At 41.5% G+C, this 27,263-nt stretch overlaps 1 protein-coding gene across 1 annotated transcript; it reads left to right on the forward strand.

Moving 5' to 3' along the window:
- LOC139434504 (zinc finger protein OZF-like) lies at nt 1-27,118 on the forward strand. The gene is made up of 2 exons (XM_071204431.1): nt 1-465; nt 25,358-27,118. Exons 1-2 carry the CDS (start codon nt 273-275, stop codon nt 26,629-26,631), a joined length of 1,467 nt encoding a protein of 488 aa, XP_071060532.1. The 5' UTR covers nt 1-272; the 3' UTR covers nt 26,632-27,118.
- The last annotated feature ends 145 nt before the right edge of the window (nt 27,119-27,263 follow it).

The raw sequence follows: 27,263 nt of genomic DNA on the forward strand, positions 1-27,263 counted from the left end.
TGGATCGAGGAGGCGTCTCGTCGCTACGGTTCTCTCTGTGTTCCCGATAAAGCATGTGTGAGCTCCAGCACTACTGATCCATCATCTGTGTGTCTGGATAAACCTCCGAATGGACTCGGTGCTCTTTTTTCTGGAGCGTTTACCTCGGACTATAGGAGCTAGCTTAGCATGCTAGCTGGAAACACGTTAGCAACACTAGTCGGATTGAGAGTTTGATCGAGAGAAACACGGTGTGTTTAACGGAGTTTGCAGGAAAATGTGATCTAGTAAACATGAGTAAAGTCCAAATGCTGCTGTCGTTGAAGAAGCAGCGACTCACTGCTGCTGTTGAAGATATATTTGCTCTGTTTGAAAAAACGATAGTAGAGCACGAGGAGGAGCTGTCTCTTTCCAAAGAGGAGAACGAGAGACTGCAGAAACTACTGGACGCTGTTTTACAGCCTCAGCTTCGGATACACAGAGCAGGTCTGTTCCTACTCTTAATTAACACTTTAAACCATGGGTGTCCAAACTACGGCCCAGGGGCCAAATGCGGCCCGCTGACCATTTTGAATCGGCCCTCAGCTAATTCGAAAAGTATAATGGAATACGGCCCACAAATGAAACGTGTGCTTTTCTTATACTGTACTTCTTAAATATAAATGTACAAATATCACAGTAGTATTCATGTGTTTAAAAATAAATTCAGTCAATTCATGTTGATAACATTTTCCAGCAAATCTTAGTTGATACAAAAAAGCCTAATAATTTATTTACATAACAAGCTTGAAATAGACCCTTCATATTTCATCTTATTATAATCACTCTGAGAATTCTGTGTTAAGGGATGAGCTGCCAACAAGATAAATGAAACCCTAATATAGAGAGCTGTGATGTAGGCGGTTTTTTTTCTTAAAACATATTCATGTATTGAGCCTAATTTACCTATATGTTGCTAACTTATAACTTAACTGATGAGGCGATATACCTCACCTCTATGAGTGGGCCAGCCCTTCGTATATGTTTCTGTGCGTCCTCGGTGAAAAAAGTTTGGACACCCCTGCTTTAAAGCTCCCATGCTTTTCTGGTTATTACCCGTCCCCTTGTGTGTCATGAAGGTTTTTATGCATGTAAACGGTAGTGCTGGGGGGAAACGATTATTTTAAAAACGATTAATCGGGGGATTATTTTATCGATTAGTCGACTAATTTAAAGATTATTTTTCTGTTGTTCGATTAATAAAAAACATAATGTATCTCAAATAAATACCAAAAAATTCTTAATAATATAGTTTTTTTTTTTATTGCACAGCAAAATAAGAAATATAAAATTATACAAAATAAAAAGGCCAGCCTGTTTTACAGTCCAACAAAAAATGTCTTCTGTACAAAATTACAAAAGATAAAAAAATGTAGTGCAAAAAAAAACGCCGTGCACAGTACAGACATTCCTGAGTGTTTAACACAATATAACAGTCCCAACACAGAACCTGATGCACAATGAAACTGACTCTCTTAACTACTATTCTGGCAGCTTTTATTTGCCAGCTATGGCAAAGGCCTCATGTATTTGACGATCACCTGTAAGATAAAACAAATTTATTATTATTATTAATAATAATAATAACACAGCACCTTTCATAGAGCCATGTTGTTTACAGTGTAAGAAGCTTAATTATTACACAATCCAAACAAGGACACAAATAAAAAGGCCAAGTGAAGAAACACCTATACACTAGCTAATAAATCAGGACACAATAAATGGGATCAGGACAGCCATTCCCTCCTAAAAGATGCTCAAAGGAAGCAAATAATTACTTACTCTCAAGATTCTTTTGCTGAGTTCAGCTGCCTTCTGTGGAGTGCATTGCGCCTCTTTCCCAAGATAGCACGGCAAGGTTCTTTGCTTTGTCCTAGAAAACACAACAGCAATGAACAATGGAACAACAGCTATGACAGTGGGGCATATTAAATCTACTCTTAAACTCATTGCAGTGCTATGGTATAATTAGCTTTCTTGAAGGCTAACGTGGTTACTTTTTAAACAATGTTAAGTCTAACAATGCATTTCATGTTTATCTAAAAGCTTGTAGAGTACTATATCTACACAGTGAAAATGTTTGGTAGTGCAACTCATATGAGCCCTATCACACTTGGATGTGCTGGTGCTCATTTTAATGTTTTCAATGCTCATAAAAACATTATTTAATTCATGACAACTGCGCACCAGCTTACGTGCAGCCCTGGCCTGGACATTGCTTGGCTCCGTTAGTTGACATACATTGATACTATAAGCTGACTAACGTTAGTCTAATGTTATGTTTGACTCGTAAACGACCACAACATGAGTTGGCTCTCTGTGCAGTTTGTTCGTTCCGGGTTAGCAGCGGCTAGATAGCGGTGTTCTGCAGACGTAAACTAGCTACCATTCCAGCCAACATTACATTCTGACAAACGTTAACTAACACACAGCTGGCGCCGCTAGCTAGGTAGCTAACATTAACTACTAACCAACCAAGCACGAACAAACCGCACATGCCCCTTTCACACCAGCGCCTTTTCAGCTCCGGCTCGGAGCTAGAGCCTGAAAAGCGCCGGGTTTTCCAGTTCACACCGGAGCTGCGCCGGCTCTTAGCTCCGGAATCCGCTTCATTTCTAGCTCCAAAAAATTGTCGGTCCAGAGGCAAGAGCTTTGGAGCTAAGAGGCGACGTCGCTTACGTCGAGGCGTGCAGGAAACTAAACCCACCTCCCATGGGTCGACTGTCATGCCTGCCTACAAGCAGTAGTGCCTATAAACACACTTTATAAAGTCAGGCAACACTAACCAGGCTTCGTGTGATTCTGTTTATTTGTGCCTTACTTTGACCATCCGTTCGCTGTTATCGATCATTGTGGAGAGAGGCAGACGTGTTGTTTTGTATTATTGCAGCTATCGGATGCAAGTAGTCAGTTTAGCTTCGGTTGCTATGCTAACATCACCCGTTTGATACCAGAGAAACTTTCATAACAGCGTTGTGATACCAAACAGTGTCAATTCAGACTGACACACATTCACTTAGGCTAAGGGGAGCTGGGGATATGCATCAGCTGCTTGTGTGAGTCGGACAGTGAATACTTTAGAGCGGCCGCTGCAGTGTGAGCTAACCGGGAGCTAACGGGAGAATAAACTCCTGTGGAAGAGCAGCCAGCACTGCAGCGGTCGGTAAATGCTGCAGAAACACATTAATAAACAATGAACCACGGCACTCTGGAGCAAAGTATAAGGTTGGAGAAGTCGTTATTCAATTTATTCTGGCTTCGTGTGATTAAAAGCAACACGATCATCGACCCGACGCAGTTGTTGTTGTTGTTGTGAGCTGCCGTTGGGGGGCAAATCAGCGATGTAAACGGTGACGTCATGACGCAGCTCTGGGGCGCCAGTGGGCGGTGTGCACAGAGCGGGAGCTGAAAAGGGAAACCGGAGCTGAACCAGAAAAGCTCCCGCTCGGAGCTAGAAACTGAAAAGCGCTGGTGTGAAAGCCGCAACAGAGAGCTATAAGATAGTTAGCACTACCGAAGTGCACAGAACTCAAGCTGCACAACACACTACACCAGTGGTTCTCAAACTTTTTCTGTCAGGCCCCCCCTTTGGAGAAAAAAAAAAAGTCGGGCCCCCCCCAACACAAATAGTCAGGCTCAGTGGCGGCGCCAGGAATTTATTTTGGGGGTGCTGTGGGGTAGCTTGACGTTTCATAGAGGGTGCTCAAACATTTAGGGTTTCCCATTAATGTACCGGTTACCGGAATTTTCTACTGCAACAACCCCCATGCATATACACAATGTACCCGCGATTGTTACAATGAAGGCTCGATAATCAGCTCACGGCATATAGGTGTAAGCAGGGGTAAAGTGCTATTTGTATAGGTGGTGTGTGGACCTCACATAGGGAAGATTTTTAAATATTGAAGTTAAAAGCATCAATCTGGTGCACTTTGAGAGCAAAATGAAGAGATATATGGATACTGTACATCTCACAACACCCATTTGAAACAGAATTGTAACAGATTTACTATTTCTTTATGGATATTTTACAAATCACTCCCCTTTTAAACTTTATTCTTTTTTAATGTCATATAGTATTTCATACCTGTTTTTAATTTATTCTCTTATTTTCTTATAACTATAATGATCATATAAACGTGTGCCTCGGAAATAATTGTTTACATTAATGGTGACCAAAACATTTGAGACCCACTGACCATTTTTCCCCTTGGTCTCTCGCGCCCCCCCCCTGTCATGCGTCTGCGCCCCCCACTTTGAGAACCACTGCACTACACAAACGTGGAATTAATTTAGCCAAAGTTAGTACTTACTCACCGTTTTTCCCTCCACGAGAGACAAGGGGATGCCTCCACTTTAAATGATCCAACATCGCTGTTGTGCTAGTGTGGTATGCCAACTCCATATGGCAAAGACTGCAAATAACAATGCCTTTGCGTTTTGGACTAAATTTAAAGTATTCCCATGCTTTTGAAGACCTAGGGCGAGATGTTTTTGTTTGGGGGCTTTTTGCGGGGCTTCGTGCGCAATCCTGTGAGGAGGAGGTGGTAGCCGTTTCAGTCTCCATTAGGGCTGTGGCGATACACTAATCTCACGATACGATACGATACACGATATTCAGCCAACGATACGATATATATCACGATATTCAGCCAACGATACGATTCAATACGATTCGATATAATTCGATACACTTATATCATTTTCTGAAAGATTTTAAAGGGACAGTGGGATTTTGGTGACATCTTGTGAGTGTTCCATTGACTGAAAGCATCAATTATACAATATATGGCTCTGACAGAGAGTCTCCAGCTTGCAAATGCTGGACAAAATGAATCAAAAGATGTGGTGAGAAAATTAGTTTCATTTATTGAAACAGTGCAAACTCTAGCTGTAAAGTGCAGTATCACGATGGACAATGGAGAATGAAAAGGTGCAGCAGGTGGCGGAACACGGGGGATTTGAATGGGACTTGTTAGAAATTAAAATCAATGTTTTGATGGCATAAAGTACCATAAACATACCGTCAGTTTAAATGCTGTTTTATACTGAAAAACCAGAAGTTGTTGTGCACAACCAGTTGTTGAGCTTTTATTCTGAAAATCCTTCATCTCCGGTTAGCATTTAGCATGTGGCTAATATACAATTTCCAATAGAGGTGAATTTAGTAGCGATATGACACGGAGTGTTGCACACCGAAACCTACTGATTTCAACACTACAACTATAGACGTCGAGATATTATTATTGCTGAATATTAAATGAAGGTACAGTTTATTTGATTACGTTTGTTTACAGACGTGGGTAGCATGAGACAACATTCGGAACTACCGGAAATGATACCCGCCGTTAGGTATTTTTGGAGTATTGATTACAGCGTTTAAAATGTATTAAATGAAAAGTCATGAAAGAGATAAGGAGGAGAAAAGGTGTGTTTAGTTATATATTTAATGTGCAATGTCTGAATCCTCTGTAATGCGCAACAACGAACATTGGAGACGTGGAGGGCCGATCCCCAGCAGCGCCAACCGGCCCACAGGGAGGATTCAGCAGAGGATATTTAACAGCTGGAAAGGTGGAGCTCGCTCTCTTCCCTTCGCTCACGAGAGCCAGAACACAGCTGTTTTTCTGACTGAACCATCTTCTGCTTGTAACATTACCGCGCTTTTTATTAATTAAAGTATACATTTGAACATTCTCAGAGACTCAATTAGTCTCATTTTTAAAGCTTCTCTCCTGGACGCGAGGATAACGAACACAGTTATCAGACTTAATGTATCGATACCCGCGGCTGAAATATCGATACTTTCTCTGAAAACTAAATATCGATATATTTCGCAAGATCGATTAAATTGCACAGCCCTAGTCTCCATAGTGTTTAAAGTGCGATTGTGAACTGCTTGTTGTTGTTTTGGGTGACCCACGTGTGTGTGGCGATGCATCGACGAGGAAATATGTCGTTGACGATATTTTGAAGTCGACGTGTCGCTACAGCACTAGTAAACGGTCTGCAGAGTCAACAACCCTCAAAGTACACCCTGTAGCGAGTAAAACTCTAACACAGAAAATACCTGTCTATGCTACCCCAGAACGCCTCGTTGGAGATTTATCTTTTTCCATTTGTTCCCGGAACCAAAATGGACCAATCCGCGGAGCTCCTCACACACCAGGACCTTTGGCGTACATTTTCAACCAACAGCTAGTCCCATTGACTTGCATAGAGCTCCCTGGTTGGTAATAGATGAGTTGGGATCGCGGAGAAATGCTCTCCGCAGACTCATTCTCACAGCATTTATAAACCTTTTTTCTTAGTCAATATCAAGCCACACTTATTGTTTTTACTTCGGCTGTGAGTGTTTGTGTGTGCTCAGGATGAGTTTTGCGCTGTCTCGCTGTATCGCCGACCCGGAAACCACACCAGTTGACTGAGCAGCGAGCCTCGCAACGTCCCGACCAATCAGAGCACACTGGGCTCACAGGGAGGGGGGGGGGGGGGCAGGAGCTCCAACAAGCCGTTTAGGACAGAGTGAATACACATAATATACAGAAATGCTGTAAGAGAAACTAATGTGAGTTTGAAAAATTGCACACATTTATTTTAGTATACCTCAACAATGGAATTATGATGAGTAGAAATGGCCATGGCATGGGACCTTTAAACTCTTTGGTAACACTTCTGACTATTTATTAGTGCCGGGCAACGATTACACATTTGAATCATGATTAATCAAATGATTTTCTGGGATTAATTGCATTGTTATGCACAAAATTCCAAAGTAATGTATTGCTTACTTTTATTTTAAACAAATAAGGTTATTATTAACAGTAGTAGGCCTATTCCCTTTACAGAGTAGCATTTAAAATATTTCTTCTAAATCTCAAAAAACATTAATGTAATAAAATATAAAACCAAAGCTATTTGCCACTGCCAGGGCATTAACGTTTGATCTAGTTTGTTATTAGGGATGGGTATTGGTAAGGTTTTAACGGTACTACTACTTTTATTGATACCGATTATCGATCCGGTCCTTTAACGATACGATCGGTTCTTTTGAGAAAGGAAAGAAAAGGTAATTAACTAAACAAATTGTAAATAATGTGAATTTACAGAACTGTAAAAAACAAACAAATTTACTGCAAAAATACAGTAGTACAGACCAACACAGGTGGGGCATACAGGTATGCTGCAAAAGGCCCAACGGTTCTTCTGGAGGAAGATTAATGTATAGATAACATACCTGACTTGGAAATGTTACTCGTGGATGGGGCTACAGATCTACCAGGAAGACAGTCGAAAGCGGTGCATTTTTCCGTCTGAATGTGGTGGACTTTTACAAGATGTTTAGATAAATTGCTTGTGTTACCACCCATAACCTGTTAAGCCCGACAGACCCCGTTACCGGGGCCCTCCCGCAACATCTTGCAGGAAACAGTGCCTGAGGGCATGTTCATTTAATAAACTATGAATGTTTTATATCCATGTAACGGGAAGAAACTCATCTAACTGATCATTTTAATTAAAAAACAAACGCTGAGCCTCTGAATTAGCAACGAGCAAAAAATGCTAACAGATGACTGCACCGAAATTCACTGACAAAACCTTATTATTTATCTTTGCTGCACATCCAACCCATCGTTTCACATCGTGAGATGACACAGAATCGATGGGTGCAGACTAGTGTTGCACGGTGTACCGATACTTGAAAGGTACCGCGATACCCTGCCGTTAAAAACGTTACGATTCCTCAGTTTCATTAGTATCGGTACTTTAAGAATGACGGGGAAAAGTACTCCGGTGAGAAAGCGCTATTTTACTAAGAGCCGTGTGTGTTCAGCGCTCTGCTTCCACTCCCTGCACTGCAGTCCCTCCCCTCTGTCATGCACGCGCTAGCTGCCAGAGCATGTGAGAAAGCGAGAAGCATGGCTGCAAGTGGGAGTGCAACTGCCGCTGCGCCTCGGCTTGTTGACAAAAAAGACGCCAGAAGCGGAAAACAAAAAAGTTGTTTATAGATGATGCTTAATTGTATTTAATACAAATTCTAGTCATTTATTTTATTTATTGTTCTCATTGTTTAAACGTTTGTGTTATGGTTCTGGTGTGAAATAAAGCACAATAATTACATTTAAGACTGTTTCCCTTTTTTTTTAATCGAAAAAGAATCGGAATCGCAATTCTTGACTTGGTATCGAAACCAAAATGTTGGTATCGTGACAACACTAGTGCAGACATTATCACTCAATGATACGAAGTCGTGGAGATAATAACAAGAACAGACATCAAAACATGTGGCGCCAAGTAGCTAAAAACGCTAACATGGCTCACCTGTGTCGTAGTCTGGTCAAAAGTGGTCTTCAATGGCATTAAAACGATAACAGCGCTGCTGAAGTTAATCCATAGGTTAATCCAATGTGTTTGTGTCCCTTTGAAATGATTTCTGATAATCCATGAGCAATAAAAACCCCGGTAAAACCCCCATTTCCACCCAAATCACCTCCAGGTGGACTGTGATGTGCCATGTTTTTTTTTGGACCGAGTGAGGAATCTGGCTGCTGCATTTTGGACCTGTTGTAACCGGTTTATTGATGTTTTGTTGAGGCAGGAAAAAAGAGCATTGCAATAATCAAGCCGGGATGAAACAAAGGCATGGATAGCCATCTCCATTTCTGATTGGATAGAACCCCCCTGAGCTTGGCAATGTTCCTGAGATGGAAAAAACAGGTACGGGTCGGGAGTTCTATGTGTTTGTCTAGTAGCCAGACTGATCGAAAGTTACACCAAGGATTTTTTATGTTTGCCCTTATGTTACCACTAAATGAACCCAGGTGACTTGCTACCAGTGTCTCCGCCAGACCAGGGCTGAGAGGGCGTCCACCCCGAGAGCGTATCTATAAGCCGTCCCTTATAGATACTGTCTTTTTATGTTAGTGAGCCGGATCATTTGGCTCGGCTCTCTTAAAGCGCCGGCTGTTTCAGCTCCCAAACGGCTCTTCATGTTACCTCAGTTTACCACTAAGCCTCAGTTTCGCCGCTGCGAGGCCAGCTAGCACCGCTCATCGCGTCCAAATCACGCACGTTCCGTGTTGTCCTCTAGCAGGCACCGCCGATGTCGGGGAAACGATCTTCAATACTCCGAAAAGAATCCCACCAGACTTCTTTGCCCCTCCAACAGAGGGATGTCCTTGTCCTTTTTCCTTTTCTTTATTTCAAGCGATAAAAACTCTCGCTCTTCTCTCGAATTATTAATATTTTTGGACGCCCTCGGCTCGAGTTCAGGGCGTCCCGAGCGGAATAAGGCTGTCAAATGACGGCAAGATGCCCCCCTGGCGGAAACACTGCTTGCTACCTTGGAGGCGATGCTCTCAGCCACTAAGATCAAGACTTCCGTTTTTGATGCATTGAGCTGTAGAAAGTTGCTTGACATCCACTCCTCAATTGCAGACAGACATGTGATCAGGGTGTTTACATTTTGACCGGTTTGAAAGAGAAATATATCTGGATATCATCTGCATAACAATGGGACAAGACACCCTCAAATTGGCTAATTAAGCGGCCCAATGTGAGCATGTACAGGGCAAAAAGAAGGGGGGCTAAAACAGAACTCTGGGGCAGGCTGCAGGATAGGAGAGTGCTATGTGATGAGAACAGGCCCACCGCCACGGAGAAACTTCTCCCACTGTATACATCCCCCCTTGCTTGTGTTCGCACACATAATGACTACTCTGACTATTTCGCCCTCAACCGTGGTACCCGACAGGGCTGTCCACTCTCTTCATTACTTTTTGCCATTGTCATTGAACCTCTAGTAGTAGCTCTTAGGGCCAGTCAGATGTTGGGCATCTCAAGAGGTGGCATAGAACATAAACTATCCCTGTATGCCGATGACCTCCTGGTCTTTCTTTCTAGCCCAGACAAATATATCCCTATTGTACTGACCGTGTTGAAAGAATTTGGGCAAATCTCAGGTTATAAATTGAATCTGCATAAAAGGCAAGGCAAGTTTATTTATATAGCACTTTTCAACACAAGGCAATTCCAAGTGCTTTACAAAAAACGAAAGACATTAAGAAAATGGCATTTAAAATCAGTCATTAAAAAGAAAAGCTAATAAAATAAACATAAAAAGAAAAAATACATGGATAAAAGTTAAAGTGCAACTTGTGACAGTTAATGCGGCAGCCATAGCCCATCCCCTCTCCGAGTTACCATTCAGAACATTGCTGGAGCACTTTAAATATTTGGGTGTATGTGTAACTAAAAACTATTCAGAACTATTTGAATGTAACTTTTCCCTTCTCTTAGCTAGGGTGTCCCAAGACATCCATCGTTGGTCACTCTTGCCTCTGTCTCTCGCTGGTCGTATAAATTGTATTAAAATGAATGTGCTGCCCAAGTTCTTATATCTATTCCAGTGTATACCTATTTTCCTCCCCAAACACTTTTTCCACTCTCTTGATAGCGTAATCTCACTATTTATTTGGAACAAAAGCAGCCCTAGAATCAAAAAAGACATTTTACAAAAGCCTAAACAGTTGGGTGGCCTTGCTCTACCCAACTTCTTGCTTTACTATTGGGCTGCAAACATTAGAACAATATTGTACTGGTGTCACACCAGCAGCCAGCCTCCATCATGGCTGCAGGTTGAAGAAGCCTTATGTTGTCCCTCTTCTCTGTTGTCCCTGCTGTGCCTCCCCCCAACATCGTCACCAACTTCACACTCCAGGAGTGTTGTAGTGAAAAGCTGCCTTCAAATCTGGAATCAGTTCAGGCGGCACTTTGGGCTACAGATAACACCTGTCTCTGCCCCAGTACATTCTAACCCTCTGTTTACTCCATCAGTCATTGACAGGGCTTTTTTGATCTGGAAAGACCTAGGGATTGTTTCAATAAAACAGCTTTACATCAGTGGCATATTTGCTTCCTTCGACCAGCTAACTCAAGCTTTCAATTTGCAGCGCACTCATTTCTTTAGATATTTGCAAGTCCGCAATTTTGTTCGCAATCATTTTCCTGGCTTCCCTGCCCTCCCTCCTTCTACTCTTGTTGATACAATACTTGATATTAACCCTAATCGCAAAGGTTCAATTTCCATACTGTATAATACTCTTCTCAAAAATCAGTTAACAACCTCTGATTCTTTGCGTAATGCTTGGTCTGAGGAGCTTGGTGAGGATATAGACCCTGCCATCTGGGAGCATGCTCTGAGGTGGGTCCACTCATCGTCTATCTGTGCTCGCCATGGAGTTTTACAGTGCAAAGTGGTCCACAAAGTTCACTGGTCTAAATGTAGGTTAGCTCATATCTACCCTGACATTGACCCAAACTGACAAATGTCATCAAGGACCAGCCAATCTCAGTCATATGTTCTGGTATTGCCCCACCCTTGCTCCTTTCTGGGCTTGTGTTTTTGACTCCCTCTCAGTCATCACATCTGCCAATATCCGACCCTCACCATTACTCGCCCTGTTTGGTGTCCTACCCACTGGCCTCTCACTGCCGTCCTATTTTGCTGAGCTTGTTGCCTTTCTCACATTGTTAGCAAGACGTGCCATTCTGCTGCGGTGGAAAGGCCCTTGCCCCCCCTCTCATTTTTAATGGATAAAGGATGCCCTTCATTTTATGAAACTGGAGAAGATTAAATACTCTATTCGTTTCGGAGTTGGGGGTAAACTGTCTTTGTTGATACCTTGTTCCACAATATTCAACTGTGTATCAATCTCACTCCATGTAGGAGGTGTATTTTATGTATGTTGTGCTCAAAATCTCATAAATAAATCATACAAAAAAAAAAGATAAACCTGTGAGTTGGATGTAGAAAAGTCAGAATCAATATAGATTTTTTTCATTTTAAAGTAAATTCAGATTGAACATGTAAATTATAGTGTCCGTCCAAAAACAAAAACTTACTTATTGTGAATATCACCCTTGAATGATGGGATAGTAGAATAAAAGCTTTAGGAATCCAAATTATAACATATAAGTACCCTGTACCAAGATTGATGCAAAACAAGTGACATTTGACCTTTTTAGAGGTTTAGCAAAAACAAAACACTTCTGGGGTCATTTGGGCTGATTTGCCATATCTCTGACCCCATTCGGTCCATTTTGATGATTGACCCCTCTTTTTAACCGTGAGAGCCAATAGAATCGAGGGGGGGGGGGGTTCATAAAGCCACCTACACGTTACCGTGAGAGTGATGCACACGCAGCTTGCCCAAACCAAAAGCTATGTTATGCACTGAAAACTAAAAACTAGGTTATAGCCATAGATATAATGATAGATTATCAGTAATCATTTCAAAGTGACACAGACACATTGGATTAACCTGCAGCAGCGTTTTAATGCCATTGATCACAACTTTTGATCAGAAAACAGCAAAGGTAAGACGTATTTGTCGTTTTGGCTACCAAAAGCTAAGTTGTGTGTTGTCTGGTTTTGCCTTCGCTGCCCTGAGTTTTGGTCTGATGCTGGCCTCGGTAGAATTCCAAGTATCCTGGACATTGGAACAGTAATTCGGCGGCACTCGATGACGTAGTATCCTTGAAATAGTGGCTCTGGAGCAGCTTTCCTCGACATTGAGATACACTCAAATATTATTTTTCTGGCTAATGCATTGGCACAGTATTTTTGTCTTAAGGCGAGACACGGCAGGCAAAAACATCGTTTTTCAAGTACTGGTCAATTTTGAGATTTTGTGCTATTTTGATTCCATAACATGTTTTCTTTCAGGCTTTTGGAAGGAAAACGTACAAAATACACTTAAGTGTTTATTTTACTATAGTTTGTCTATTTGCGTCTGTAGATTTCTCCCAAATTCACCAAAAGTTAGCATTCTAACGTAACATAAAGTACCGCGACCGCTGTGTGCACCATGTCAACAGAGGTATCGCTGGAAAGCTGTGTCTCTCCTGCACAATCTCATCGGATCCAAATATGGTCATTTCCTTTGTATCAGCGACCAATCGTGAAAGCACAAAGGGGTCTTAAACCAAGAAACGAAATCTCATTGGCTGGTGTCAATTTCTGACAACGTGATTCGTTCAGATGCGTCACGTGGTGTGCTAAAACACTTCCTGGTTAGCTTTCAGCTAGAAATTGAAATCTCAAAATGCCAAAAGAACGGCGAAAAAAACGTTCACAGAGAAGACGACAACAATTGTCACTTGCACGAAGCAAGGTTATACAAAAAAAAATGACCCCGAACATGAAATACCTCACGGAGTGCGTCGATGCGCAAGCTGTCATCCAAAGAACAGGAGGGTTTAGCTAGCGCCTCACTGCCATCTTTAAAGGTCGTTTTCTCAAAATGAGTTTTTTCTCCTACTCTGAGTTCGAAATTTCAACTTCAGTAGCAGTGACCACCAACTGGCGGCCCGCGGGCCACATCCGCCCCGCCAGACATTCTCATCCGGCCCGCACGACGGGGGTGACTGTGGCGTTGGCGGAGAGGTTACTGCGTTCGCCCCCCACCCATTTCTTTGTTTACAACGTCTCGTGAGTAAGGTACCGGAGTCCAACAGCAGCAGCTGAGGGACAGTAGACTGCATACTGCGAAACCTTCCCTCCCCTGAAGAAGAAGTGATCCTTCGTTGTGAAGAGTCTGGTTAATGCGCTCCGCACCACAGCAGTAGCCCCGCTGCTACAGAGTCCAACAGAGAGGCTGGAGCTGCGGGACAGTAGCCTAGAAGCAGGGTTGGGTTGTAACGGAATACATAACGGCGTTACGTAATCAGAATACAAAAATCAAGTAGGCTAACTGTATTCAGCTGGCGTTCCATTTGAAAAACGAGTAATCTGATTCCAGTTACTTTCGTAAACCTGAAGTGAATACATTTTGAAATACTTATTGGAATTATTGGTGGAAAGGTTTCCTCACAAAATGTAATATTCATTACCGGCAGAACTGTGTGCACACTGCACTCTGCACAGCGCTGCAGCGTGTCTGTGAGGCCCCGCCCCCGCACGCAGATGAGAGAGAGAGAGAGATCTTTTAAAATATATTGAAAGTTAGAAACGGAGATGGTTAGATAAAATGTGCAAGATAACGTTTATGTAGCATTTCTTTATTGTCGAAATTATGACATTTCATAACGGGATCAAATCAAAGTGAATGGCCTGCTGCTGCTGAATGCATCATGGGGCAAGTAACTGGAAACAGTTTTAAAAGTTATTACATCGTTTCAGATAATAATGATAATTCATTCTATTTAGGGGCGCCTTTCAAAGCACCCAAGGACACCTTACAATTCATAACATATTCCAAGGAAAGGTTTTAAGACATACAAAGAATGCAGTATGGGTGATGTTTTTTATGTGGGGTGCAGATGAGAGCTGTCCAGAATGACACCTAGATGTTGTCTTTGAGTTCTTGATAAGCCATGAAAACAGTAAAATAAGTGTCTCCTGTGCACCAAAACATACCCATCTGTTATGGAAAAAGAAAGTATTCCAAAAGTAATCTGAATACTATTTATAAAATTCTGGGCTATATAAAAATCGCTGCCCGCGATAGTGTCTATTGGTGTCTACTATCAATATTATGAAGGCTTTTACAGAAGGGTTTGTTCATATATAATTCATAGCCTGAATTATACAACATTGTATACACATGGCGAAAATGGATATTTTAGGGCTGTTGACAGTATTTTCTGATTTATGGAGTGATAAAAAGAGATATCCAATATCCCTTCTGTAAAAGCCTTAGATACTAATATGACTACAAAATGAAACAAGAATTTTGAATCTGGCTATATCCAAAGTTCAGATTTCGATTCCTGAAATGTGTTAAAATATGTGCATATTTAATGAGATAATGGATAATTTGCATATTTAAACATGCTATTTCAGAAAACTTGTAATACAAAAGACAATTGCCTTATTGTAAGTAATTAACTGGATAAATTTCTAGCTGATACCTTTAAGTAAAAAAAAAATTACCCTATTCACCTGGGGTGTCTCGCCTTAACCTAGATAACATGAATCCTTCCACTGTGACCAACTTGTTGATGAATATCGCGAAGTATGGTTTTAGAGACATGGTGGGGTTTTCGAAGAATGATTGGGTGCATTGCTTCCTCAGGCATTGCCATTTTATTTAGCCTTCCTCCAACCTTTACCAGTTCATTCTCGTACACGTGCGTGCGTACTTAGTAATCAGCAGCGAACCGCTTAAACACCTGTATTTCGGTTTATTCACGGCATTCATTTAGTTATTCTACAGTATTGTTGTTTTATAGTTATTTGTTAATGTATAGAACCCAATTTGTGTTCTTTTAAATTGAAAATGATATTGCATTGTGTTACTTTCGTTGCAGTTGTATATGTCTTAAGTGTAATTTGGCTTGGCTTCCTATTTTTATGGACATGCTTTTATTTTGAAGGAGAGTTAGCGCTGTTGACAGGAAGTTCTTGTTGCTATGGAAACAACGTGACAGAGATTAACGGAGAAAAGTCATATCTACATATAAAGACGGAGAAAGAAAACAATAACGTTTATGGTTAAGTGTTGGCACCCCCCGAAGATGCACAAGCTCTTACGTTGATTGGAAGATTTCAATCTATTCAATTTGATTGATTAAAAAAAACAAATATCCGAATAACGAAATTGAAACATGAATAATACGCCAACGAACGCATATTCGGATATTCGGGTACAGCCCTACATGCAACTGCTCTTTTCAGTTTCCTCCAGTCAGAGTAGTGATGCACTAGCTTGCTTGTGGCATTTAGGTCGGTTGCAATGGTTAGGTTCACCTTGAATATTTTCCTTCTTCACCTCTGGATCATCAGGATAGCTGTCATTGACCACTTTAAGTGCGTCCTGAAACTCAGGCCATTTGTCCTCAGGTTTTTTCAGAAACAATGGCCCGTGTATCCAAGTCTCACATTTCAAGAACGATTCTGCTGTCAATTCCCGTGATGCACAATCTGCTGGATTCAGTTTAGTGTTGATGTATTTCCACTGTGATGTAAGGTAGGTGACAACACCATATCCAATCTCGCTTGCATCACTGAAATTGTGCAGTTGTCCAGATTTAATTTGTCCATAATTCTTTGGTTTGATACATCGATCACTCTTGAAGCTTTCTATCTGCTTTAATCCCACGAGCCATCTTTGCCACTGTTTCTTGAGCCTCCGGGATTTCTTCGTCCCACCCACAAATTTGAGTTTGCACAACTCTTGTAGGACATGCTTTGCAGTGAAGATAAATGGTGAAAGAAATTCAAGTGGGTCATACATAGGCCTGTCACGATAATGAATTTTTTTGGACGATACATTTTCCCGTAAATTATTGCGATAAACGATAATATTGTCGGCACTGTTGTAAGACCATTTTAGACCACTGACATAATGATAATATATAATAATAATTCAAGTACATCCTTTCAAACATAACTTTTTATTGAACAATCAACATTGCAAATGAAATGTGAAATAATATTCAAATATATAAATTATATATAATAAATTAAACAAATACATTTAATTATAACAAATTAATTAAAATCTCTCACAACCAAAACAATCAATCAATTAAATAGACTCATGCTGGAAAACAGAGCTCTCTCTCTCATATTTATATATATATATATATATTAGGGATGTAACGGTATTAAATACTCACGGTACGATAATATCGCAATAACAAGTCCACGGTACGGTATTTATCGCGATATTGAAAAATAAAGGGGAACATTTTTTAGATTTCTTTTTTTTTTTTACTTGAAATAATTTTTTTAATTAAATAATAAACCTGATTTGCATAGCATTTTAGTATAGTAGTACATTTAACGTGTCAAAAACAAAGTGACAGTAACAGACTGGAACAAGAACAAACCAGTGTTTTTTTACATACTACTAACAAAGTAGACATTTTCTTTGTGCAAATAAAAAAGGAAATTCAATAATCAGACCCTGCAATAGAATACAAATAAATTTCAAGCAACTCAACTCAAACTCACTAACTCACTCTCACTAATCAGACATGTTTTTTTTCAGGAAGATGAGCATGTCCACATTTCCAGGTAGAAGCTGGGATCTTTGGGCGTTTACAATATCCCCTGCTGTGGAAAAAACTCTCACTTGGTACTGACGTGGCTGGGACAGAGAGATATGCTTTGGCCATGGGTGACAGTAGTGGGTAAAGCTTTGCACTGTCTCTCGACCACTTGAGAGGACAGTCAGAGAGTAAGATGGAGGTCGCTTTGCGGTACAAGTCAATTTCAGCCTCGATACCAGCGTTGTGCTGTGCGCATGGCACTTCTTTACTGAAAGACTCCCCAAGGAGATCTTCGAGTGCTGTCTTTTTGGAAGGAGGAGATTGTTCCTTATCAGCGTCATGTGCTGTGTGCGGCACAGCTGCTCTTTCCCCTTCTGTTTCACTATGGTTCTGTGCAAGCAAGCAGGGGTAGAAAAAGAACGTCCTAAATGTCTTATCTTTCTTTTCACAAAAACAACAGATACATACACACAACTTATACTTTATCTGTACAAGTTACATAGAATATTTAAATATGTACCTGGTTCTGCATCTGTGTGGCTTTCAACTTTAGCCTGTCGAAAACTTCCTCCCTTTGACTGTCATTTAGCTGCTGCAAGCTCCGGAACCGGGGTTCCAACGCAGTGCTTTCTTGCAGAAACTTGTTTTGCTCCCCTTGGTATCTGTCTGTGAAGTCCTTCAGTATGGCTCTCTTCATTTGGGCGATGGTGGAGGAGTCCTCATCGCACTGTGCCATGCTTTGTTCTATCATGTGCTTGAGGGGCACAATGAGAGAGACTGTAGGTTGAGACTCATCGCACAGCACGGTGGTTGCTTTTTTAAGCGGTGAGAGAAGCCGAACCATGTCCTCGGCGTCCGTGATGTGAACTGGTTCCAGAGTGTCTATCTCGCGTGCGTTGCGCCTGACTTCAGCACTCAGTAGCGTTGCAGCGATTGCTTGTTGTTGCTCCAGGTAGCGCTCGAGCATGTCAAGCGAGCTGCTCCATCTTGTGACCACATCCATGATCAGTTTATGCGCTGGCAGGTTTAACATTCCCTGTTTTGTGGCCAGCACAGCTGTTGCAGTTGAACTGCGGTGAAAAAACGCAGCTACACGCCTCACTCTACCAAGCAGACGGCTTGCCCGGTTTACGTTCAAACCCGCTTTTGACGAGAGGTTTAAAGTGTGTGCTAAACACTTTATGTGAGGGGAAAATCCAGCCTCTCTCACCGCTACATCCATATTCTGTGCGTTGTCTGTTACGACAGCAATGCCTTGATTGTTGTTGCTCGTCATGTTGAGTCCCCACTCCAAAATAGCAGATTTTAACACCTCAGCTATGTTGAGTCCAGTGTGTGATGTGAAAAGAGGCCGCGTCTGTAAGGCAAAACTTTTCATTTCCCATTCGCTGGTCATAGCATGAGCTGTGACTGTAATATAGCTCTGTGTAGCTCGTGAGGTCCACCCATCTGTGGTTATTGAGATGCCCTCTGCTTCTTTGAGGCTATGTGTCACTTTAGCTTTTGTCTGTTTGGACAGAGCTGGTAGCACTGTTCGACTAAAGTAGGGCCGTGATGGAATGGCATACTTGGGCTCCAGCGTGTTAACTAACCTCCTAAATCCACCGTTGTCGACCACAGAAAACAGCCTTAAGTCTTTGGCCATGTACTCACCGATGCATCTTGTTATTTCCTCAGCTCTTGGACTGTTAGGGGGAAGTGGGGCTCCAAATACTTCTTTCAGAGTCAGTTGGCCCGGCTTACGCTTTTTTCTCACAGTAGGTTGTTGTGGTCGGAGCTTTTCTGGGTGGCGATTTGACAAATTACTTCTCATGTTCGATGTATTTCCAGAATTGTAGTTGACCGTTGCCCGGGAGGATTTGCAAATAGTTTTGCGTTTGTCAGTTTGCTTTTCACCATTGTCATTTATTGAAACGGGAAAACCGAAATGCTGCCACACATCAGCTTTAAAACTCAATGGAGCATCCTCAATTTCACATTCTTTATTTAGTTGTTGGTCAACACATTCGTCTACAACTTCGTTCTCCATCTTCTTGCTAGGTCTGAGTGAGAGCACGCTTGCTTGCACGCAAAGGATGATGGGAGTCTGTCTTCTTGACTGGTATTATGGCGCCCTCTGCTGTTCAAACAAAAACAGTACAGTTTTTTCCAATAAGGTGAGGAATGAACCATGTAATATCGCGGTAGATTTTGTCAGTCTCACGACGGTATTGAGCCATTTGTTTACCGCGATATTCAGTATATCGTTACATCCCTGATATATATAAATAAATACAAATGAGCACACACTGTCTCACAAGCAAAAAAAGACCTCCTTAAAACAACAGTCAAGTATACAGTCCACTGTCAATACAAAGACCCAGATGCGTCAACAGGCCATATCCAAATCTGTATTCCAAAGATTTCGAGCAAGGAACACCAGCATGTTTGCATTGTCGGGCAAATGCATCTTTGATTGTAAACTGTCGGGAAGGCGGGGGCTCTCCATCTCCAGCTGCCATGTTTGCTCCCAGCTGGGAAAACGGAATGGGTTGGTTGTGTTTCAGGTGCAGTTTAAGGTTGGTCGTATTGCTAGCTTTTGTTGCTACCTTTTTTAAAACAAATGTGACACACCGCCCGGCTCATTGAAGTCCATAGGTCCGCCTCGTTGATTTGGCTTGAATCCAAAATATGTGGTATTAGGTTTCGCAACCACTTCCATTTAACTTCAAATTCCCCTCGAGTAAGTCACACGTTGTCTCCTGCTTGTCTCCATATTATTAATTTGGCTGCTGCACGCGGAGTGTCCTGACCTGGCTGTGTCATGGGCTGTGTGTGAGCCCCGCCCCTCACAGCGCGCCTGGCTAAAATGCCGGTCACATCCTTATGTAAACAAACACGCATGTAAACGGCAATTTATCGAGCTCAGAAAAGTTATCGAGTCCATTTTTATTTATCGTACGATAAGTCAATTTATTGATTATCGCGACAGGCCTAGTGGTATGCACCACACCTTTCCACTCTCAGGTTTGAGCTGCTCTTGGGGCAGTAGCTGAGCGTGACCTTTTGCTATCACAGCCTCCAAGAATGTTTTATATTCATCATTCATAACAACAGCACATGAAGTATTCTCAGATTCAGTGGTTTCCTGATTCAGTCCATTTACAACCCAACCTAGGACTGTCTTAACCTGTTTTTTTTTACGAAACTGTCTCAGGGCTTAACATTTATGAAACCATTAATGTTCCATACTCACTCAGAAACTCAGCTAACTGACGATATGAACAATTTTTACCGAAACAAAACACAAACCTCACAAGAAGCGTCTAAATGAGTCAGAGCGGAAAAATGCTATCGCACTTTGCACAAAGCTCAGGGCTTAAATACCCTTAATACTTATCGTATCTGCATAAACAAGACATCGATTAGCAAGCTGATATTCCACAGATTCCAGAAATATAAGTATCATCACTGAGCGATCCGAACTCGCGACAGGGGAAGCGAAAACAGACTTCACAATACGTAGCTTCACGGAGGAAACGCATAGATATTCTTACCTTATCTGTTGTTCTGATCAAAAGTTGTGTTCAATGGCATTAAAACAATAAAAACGCTGCTGAAGGTTAATCCAATGTGTCTATCACTTTGAAATGATTACTAATTATCCATCTTCATATTTACTAGTTTGAGCCTAGGTTTCTGTTTTCAGAGCATAACATAGGTTTCGACTTGCTGTGCATCACCCCAACTCCTCAATGTTAACGTGTATGTGGAACTTCCCCTTCGATTCTATTGGCTCTAACGGATCAACAGAGGTGTCAATCACCAAAATCGACCAATGGGTTCCAGAGAAACGGCAAATCCACCCAAATGACCTCTAAAAATGTCAAATGTCACTTGTTTTGCATCAATCTTGATACAGGGTACTTATGATATGTTATAGTTTGGATTCCTAAAGCTTTTAGTCTACTATCCCATCATTCAAGGGTGGTTTTCACTAAGTAATAAGTAATGTTTTTCTTTTGGACGGACACTATAATTTACATTTTTTTTTTTACTATGTTCAATCTGAATTTACTTTAAAATGAAACAATTCTATGTTGATTCTGACTTTTCTACATCCAACTCACAGGTTTATCATTGCTTTTAGAAAAAAGATTATTAATTTACCCCTTTTTAGAAGTGAAGTTATGGTAATTTATTCTGGGAATGTCATTTTCGAGCCTGAGGCCTGAAAAACAGGCTTGGGGCTTAACAGGTTAACAGCAAAGGGTCCTCCATTTTGACTGTTTATTATTTTCCACGGCTCCATTAGCTTTGTTGCATTTGTTCTTATAAGCAACCCAATTTCACAATCCAATTCAGGCAACTTAATTTCTCTTAGATATTTCCATTTATTTATGATCTCTTGAGTGGGAATGTGCTCTTTTCCAGCAGGAATTTCTTCTTGTGTGTATACTTTAGGCAGCTGATAAAAATCATTGCCTTCGATGCAACTCATTTCAAGACCTTTGATAAAGGATGTGTCAATCATTTTCTCCTTCTCCTTATTTATTTTAAGACGATTTTTGTTCTCTTGGCCTTGGCATGCACATCTTGTTGAAGGGCTTGAGTACAAAAACGTGCAGTGCTTCCCTGATCCATAAATGCATAAGTCTGCACAGTCTGTTTCGAGTTTGACAACTTATTTGAACTGGGATAATTGGTAGGGTTTGTTGATCACCGGCCCCAGTGTGGTCTCTGCCATTTAAAGAGACTAATGCACTACTTACAGAAGCTGCTTGGGTGTATTTATCAGTTGTCTTTTTGTTCAATCCTTTTCTTGTAGATGTGCAATATTGTTGGATGTTTCATTGAACAAACTTCACATTTCATTATTTTCTGACAATATTTGCTTAGATGTCCTTTCGTTAGACAGCCAAAGCAAATTCCTTGTGTTTTTAAGCAGTCAATCTTTTCATTGTGAGATTTTTTGTTCATGTTACATGTTTTAGAGGCGCTTCTGAACAGTAATGCCTTTATGGTCTGATTTGATGTTTTGGAAATATTTTTGCTCCTCACTGACTCTTGGGCACAGTAACACGACTACTTCCCTTATAACCATGAGCAGGCTTATTGCTGGGTGATTTGTACACTTTAAAATCCCTTTTTGGCATGACATCCTGTATGTCTCCAAACATGGGGTCTGATGCAATGCGTTCATGCTTTTCAAGTAAGTCGACCAATATTGGAAACTTTGCTCTTGTCTTGTGTTCATAGTATGCATATGCAGTTGTTCTCCACTTTTCCCTAAGTTTAAATGGGAGTTTCCTGATCACATATCTCATGTTTGATGTGCTATTAATTTAATCCAAAAACTCAACATCTTCCATTGTGTTGCAACATCCACGAAGAAAGATAGCATAAGAATGCAGTGCTTTTCTATCTTCACTCTTGATGGCATTCCAGTTCAACATTTTGTCCAAACAAGCTGCTGTGAGAGTTGATGTCCATAGTTCTCTTGGAGCAGTCTTGCCATTTTTTTAATCCATGTATTGGCAACCTTTTACCAAGTCTTAAGCTTGGCCTTGTGTATACTGCTCTTGAAAGAACAGCCTGTCTTTGTAATTGTCAGTTTAATCTAATATTGTATTTTCGAACATTCTGATTAATGAAAGGTACTGTAATGGATCTCCTTTAACCGGTTAAGCCCTAAGCCTGTTTCCCAGGTCTCAGGCTCGAAAATGACATTCCCAGAGCAAATAGACCATAACTTCACTTCTAAAAGGAGTAAATTAATAATCTTTGTTCTCAAAGCAATGATAAACCTGTGAGTTGGATGTAGAAAAGTCAGAATCAATATAGAATTTGTTTTTATTTGAAAGTAAATTCAGATTGAACATATGGCGCATTCATACCGCAGTACTTTTCCCACTTTAGTTCCGATATAGTTCAGAAATGTCGCGTTCACACCAGTGTGAACGCTAGTGTCAGAACTAAAATTAGTTCATCAGAACCTTTCTACCCCCTTTTCCGTCCCTGCTAGAGAGCAGGTACTTTCGTGGGAGAAAAAGGTTCCGATGTCTGATTGGCTGGCCAGTCCCCAACTCCGGGGACTTTGGGTGGCAGTATACGCCATGAAGTTATTTGCGGCCTGCCAGTAAACTCAAAGCAGAAGAAGAAGTGACGTCAGCGGCTTCATTTGCCTAACCCTTCCCCCAGGAACTTATTCCGGTGTGAACACGATCTGTACTTAGTTCATGAGAACTAAAGAGTAAGTTCTCATGAACCTTTGTGGGAAAAGTACTGCGGTGTGAATGCGCCTATTGTAAAAAAAAAAAAAAAACATTACTTATAGTGAAAACCACCCTTGAATGATGGGATAGTAGACTAAAAGCTTTCGGAATCCAAACTATAACATATAGGTACCCTGTATCAAGATTGATGCAAAACAAGTGACATTTTACCTTTTTTTTTTTAGAGGTTTGGGGAAAAAAGCCCACTTCTGGGGTCATTTGGGTGGATTTTCCATATCTCCGGCCCCCCTTGGTCGATTTTGATGATTGACACCTCTTTTTAACCGTTAGAGCAAATAGAATCGAGGGGAAGTTCCTAAAATTCATCTAAGCATTACTCATTGGGGAATGAGTAGCCAGAATGCCCAAAACCGGAAGCTGTCATACACTCTTGCAGCAGCTAATATGAAACCTCCGTTATTGACATAAATATGGTGATGGGTTATCAGTAATCATTTCAAAGTGACACAGACACATTGGATTAACCTTCAGCAGCGTTTTTTTTTATCATTTTAATGCCATTGAACACAACTTTTGATCAGAAACAGCAAAAGGTAAGTCATATTTCCCGTGTTTGCTCCGTAAAGCTATGTGGTGTGATGTCTGGGTTTGCTTCCCCTGGTGCTCAGTGATGATACTTATATTTATAGAATCTGTGGAATCTCAGCTTGCTAGCTGATATCTTGTTTGTCCAGATCCGATAAGTAATAAGGGTATTTTACCATTAGTTCTGTGCTAAGTGCGTTAGCATTCTTTTGCTCAGGGCTACTTCAGAGCCTTTGTTATTACCCTTGTGTTTTGTTTAGCTAAAAATGGTTAATATTGTCTGATAGCTGAGTTTCTTCCCGTTAAGTGGGTATGATACATTCATAGTGTGTTAAAGGTCCCATGTCATGGCCATTTCTACTGATCATAATTCCATTGTTGAGGTCTACTAGAATAGATTTACATTATGCAATTTTCCAAACTCACATTGGTCTCTCATACAGCATCTCTGTATAGTATGTGTATTCACTCTCTGTCCTACACGGCTTGTTGGAGCTCCTGTCCCCTCACTGTGCTCTGATTGGTCAGCTCGCCCACTCTGTTCCACCACCGTTACAGTAGAGATTATGTGTTACAATGGCGTTTGTTAGCAACCAGAAAATGACACCAGTAATGACAAACAGATGAGAATTCTGCGTGGGGTCTGGGTGCCGTGGTGGCAGGACATTGTGAGGCTCGCTGCTGCTCACACACAGACTCACAGCCTCGCCGCGTCCCGCCGTCTCAGGCTGCGAAATCCGCGGAGCTGCGAAAAGATTGAGTGTGTGTGTGAGGAAGTCCGCCGATTGGTCAATTTGGACCAAACCGCGGACTTACCGTAATGGCTCCGCGGACGTAATGTAATGCCTCCGGATTGGTACATTTGGATCAATGGGTCCATTTGGGTCATTGTTATGTCACTTGGTACCAGGAAGAAAAGAGAAATCTCCAACGAGGCGTTCTGGGGCAGCATAGACAGGCCTTTTCTGTGTTAGAGTTTTACTCGCAACGGGGTTTACTTTGAGGGTTTGTGACTCTGCAGACCGTTTACATGCATAACAAGCTACATAATACACAAGGGGACGGGTAATAACCAGAAAAGCATGACATGGGACCTTTAAATGTTGAGAAGCCCTCAGATGCTGTTTCTTGCAAGATGTTGCGTTTTCCCCCCGCGGAAATGTTATTGCAGTATCATTACTTTTACATGAGAAGGTGCTGTACATTTTTCTGTTAATACTTGCGTACTTTTACTAAAATAAGGTTTGAATGCAAGATTTTCATTTGTAACAGAGTATTTTCAGTCTATAGGCGTAGTGCATCTGTGAACGATGCCAAATACAATTCCTTGTTTGCATTGCAACTAGTGCTAAACTGGAAGTGGAAAGGGGCTGGGCTACAGAAGGTGAATTGAGAAAACAAAAATACACAATGGGTGGGACTAAGAAAGATAATATGAAAGTATACAAACAAAGGCATTAATTAGGGCTGCAAAATGTCTCCCATTGTAATGGAGATTAGATTTTTAAATGCTAACACTTATTTCTGACTGTTTTCTGCAGATGTCCAGCTGCTGGAGGTGGTTAAAGAAGAGCTTCTCCCTGACCACCAGGAGTGGAGCACCAGTCTGGACCAGGAGGACCCAGAGCCCCCCCCACACATTAAGCAGGAACAGGAGGAAGTCAGGATCAGTCAGGAGGGAGAGCAGCTTCAGGAGCTGGAGGAGGCTGATATCACCAAGTCCACTTTCACTCCTGACCCTGTGAAGAGTGAAGATGATAAAGAGAAACCTCAGTCCTCACAGCGTCATCAAAGACAAACTGAACACATGGAAACAGAAGCTGATGGAGATGATTGTCGAGGACCAGAACCAGCCAATAACTCAGATCCAGAAAGCAGTTTACAACCAAAGACTGAGGATGAGACTGGAGACTCTTCTGAACCTGACACTGAACACAGTGCTGATTGGAAGGAGACCAAAGAACCTGCGTCAGGTTCAAAATCACTGAAAAATAGACAAGAATCTGTCAGTGATTCAAGCTGTAGTGCTGTAAAGAAACAATTTGGCTGCTCCGTGTGTACGAAATCTTTTACATATAGAAGCAATATTCAGCGACACATGAGAATCCACACAGGAGAGAAACCCTTTAGCTGCTCAGTTTGTACCAAATATTTTGCATTGAGTCAAAGTTTGAAAAAACACATGAGAATCCACACAGGAGAGAAACCATACAGATGCTCAGTCTGTAAAAAATATTTTTCACAGAGTGGAAGTTTAAAAGAACACACGAAAATCCACACAGGAGAGAAACCCTTTAGCTGCTCATTTTGTACCAAATATTTTGCATTTAGTGACGGTTTAAAAAAACACATGAAAATCCACACAAGAGAGAGACCATACAGATGCTCAGTCTGTAAGAAACATTTTTCACAGAGTGGAGGTTTAAAGACACACATGAGAGTCCACACAGGAGAGAAACCATACAGATGCTCAGTATGTAAGAAACCTTTTTCACAGAGTGGAGGTTTAAAGACACACATGAGAGTCCACACAGGAGAGAAACCATACAGATGCTCAGTCTGTAAGAAAGGTTTTTCACAGAGTAGAGGTTTAAAGACACACGTGAGAGTCCACACAGGAGAGGAAATATACAGCTGCAATGTTTGTGACAACAGATTCAAATGGCATGGTTATTTCAAAAGACATAAGTGTGTTGGTCGTCAGTCCTCACAGCATAATGAAATTCAAACTGAGGATAACAGAGAGGCAGAGCCTCCAATCATCAGCTCAGTTGAACACATGGAAAAAGAAGCTGATGGAGAGGACAATGAATAAGTCTTATGACAGTTCACACATGAGAAAAATCTGTCTGACTGAATTAACATTGTCGCACAACATTCATATAAGACTTAAAGGTCACATGCTTTTATGGTTATTACCCGTCCCCTTGTGCGTTATGAAGATTTGTATGCATGTAAACGGTCTGCAGTCAAAACCCTCAAAGTACATCCTGTAGCGAGTAAAACTCTAACACAGAAAATACAACGTTGGTGAAATGTTATCATCCATTTGATTCTTCCGGGTACGAGATTACGTAAGCACGTACCCGGAACTACATGGACCAATCCGTGGAGCCGTTACGTTACGTCCGCGTAGCCGTTACGTTAAGCCCCCGCTGATTGGTCCAAATTGACCAATCCACGGACTTCCTCACACACACACACACACACACACACACACACACACACACACACACACACACACACACACACACACACACACACACACACACACACACACACACACACACACACACACACACACAGAGTGCAGGCAGCTCTGCTGATTTCTCCTCCCTGGCTGCAGGCTGATAACAGACAGTTGGGATTGCGGCGAAATTCTCTCTGCAGACCCATTCTCACTGCGTTTATCAACCTTTTTCTTACTCAATATCAAGCCACACTTAT

Source organism: Pseudochaenichthys georgianus, chromosome 9, assembly GCF_902827115.2.
Source record: "Pseudochaenichthys georgianus chromosome 9, fPseGeo1.2, whole genome shotgun sequence".
Classification (NCBI taxonomy): Eukaryota; Metazoa; Chordata; class Actinopteri; order Perciformes; family Channichthyidae; genus Pseudochaenichthys; species Pseudochaenichthys georgianus.

Excerpts from the sequence above, each read along its gene's own strand:
- LOC139434504 (XM_071204431.1), top strand. The coding sequence starts at position 273 with ATGAGTAAAGTCCAAATGCTGCTGTCGTTGAAGAAGCAGCGACTCACT. Across the intron at positions 466-25,357 it reads GCTTCGGATACACAGAGCAG|ATGTCCAGCTGCTGGAGGTG; the intron begins GTCTGTTCCTAC and ends TGTTTTCTGCAG.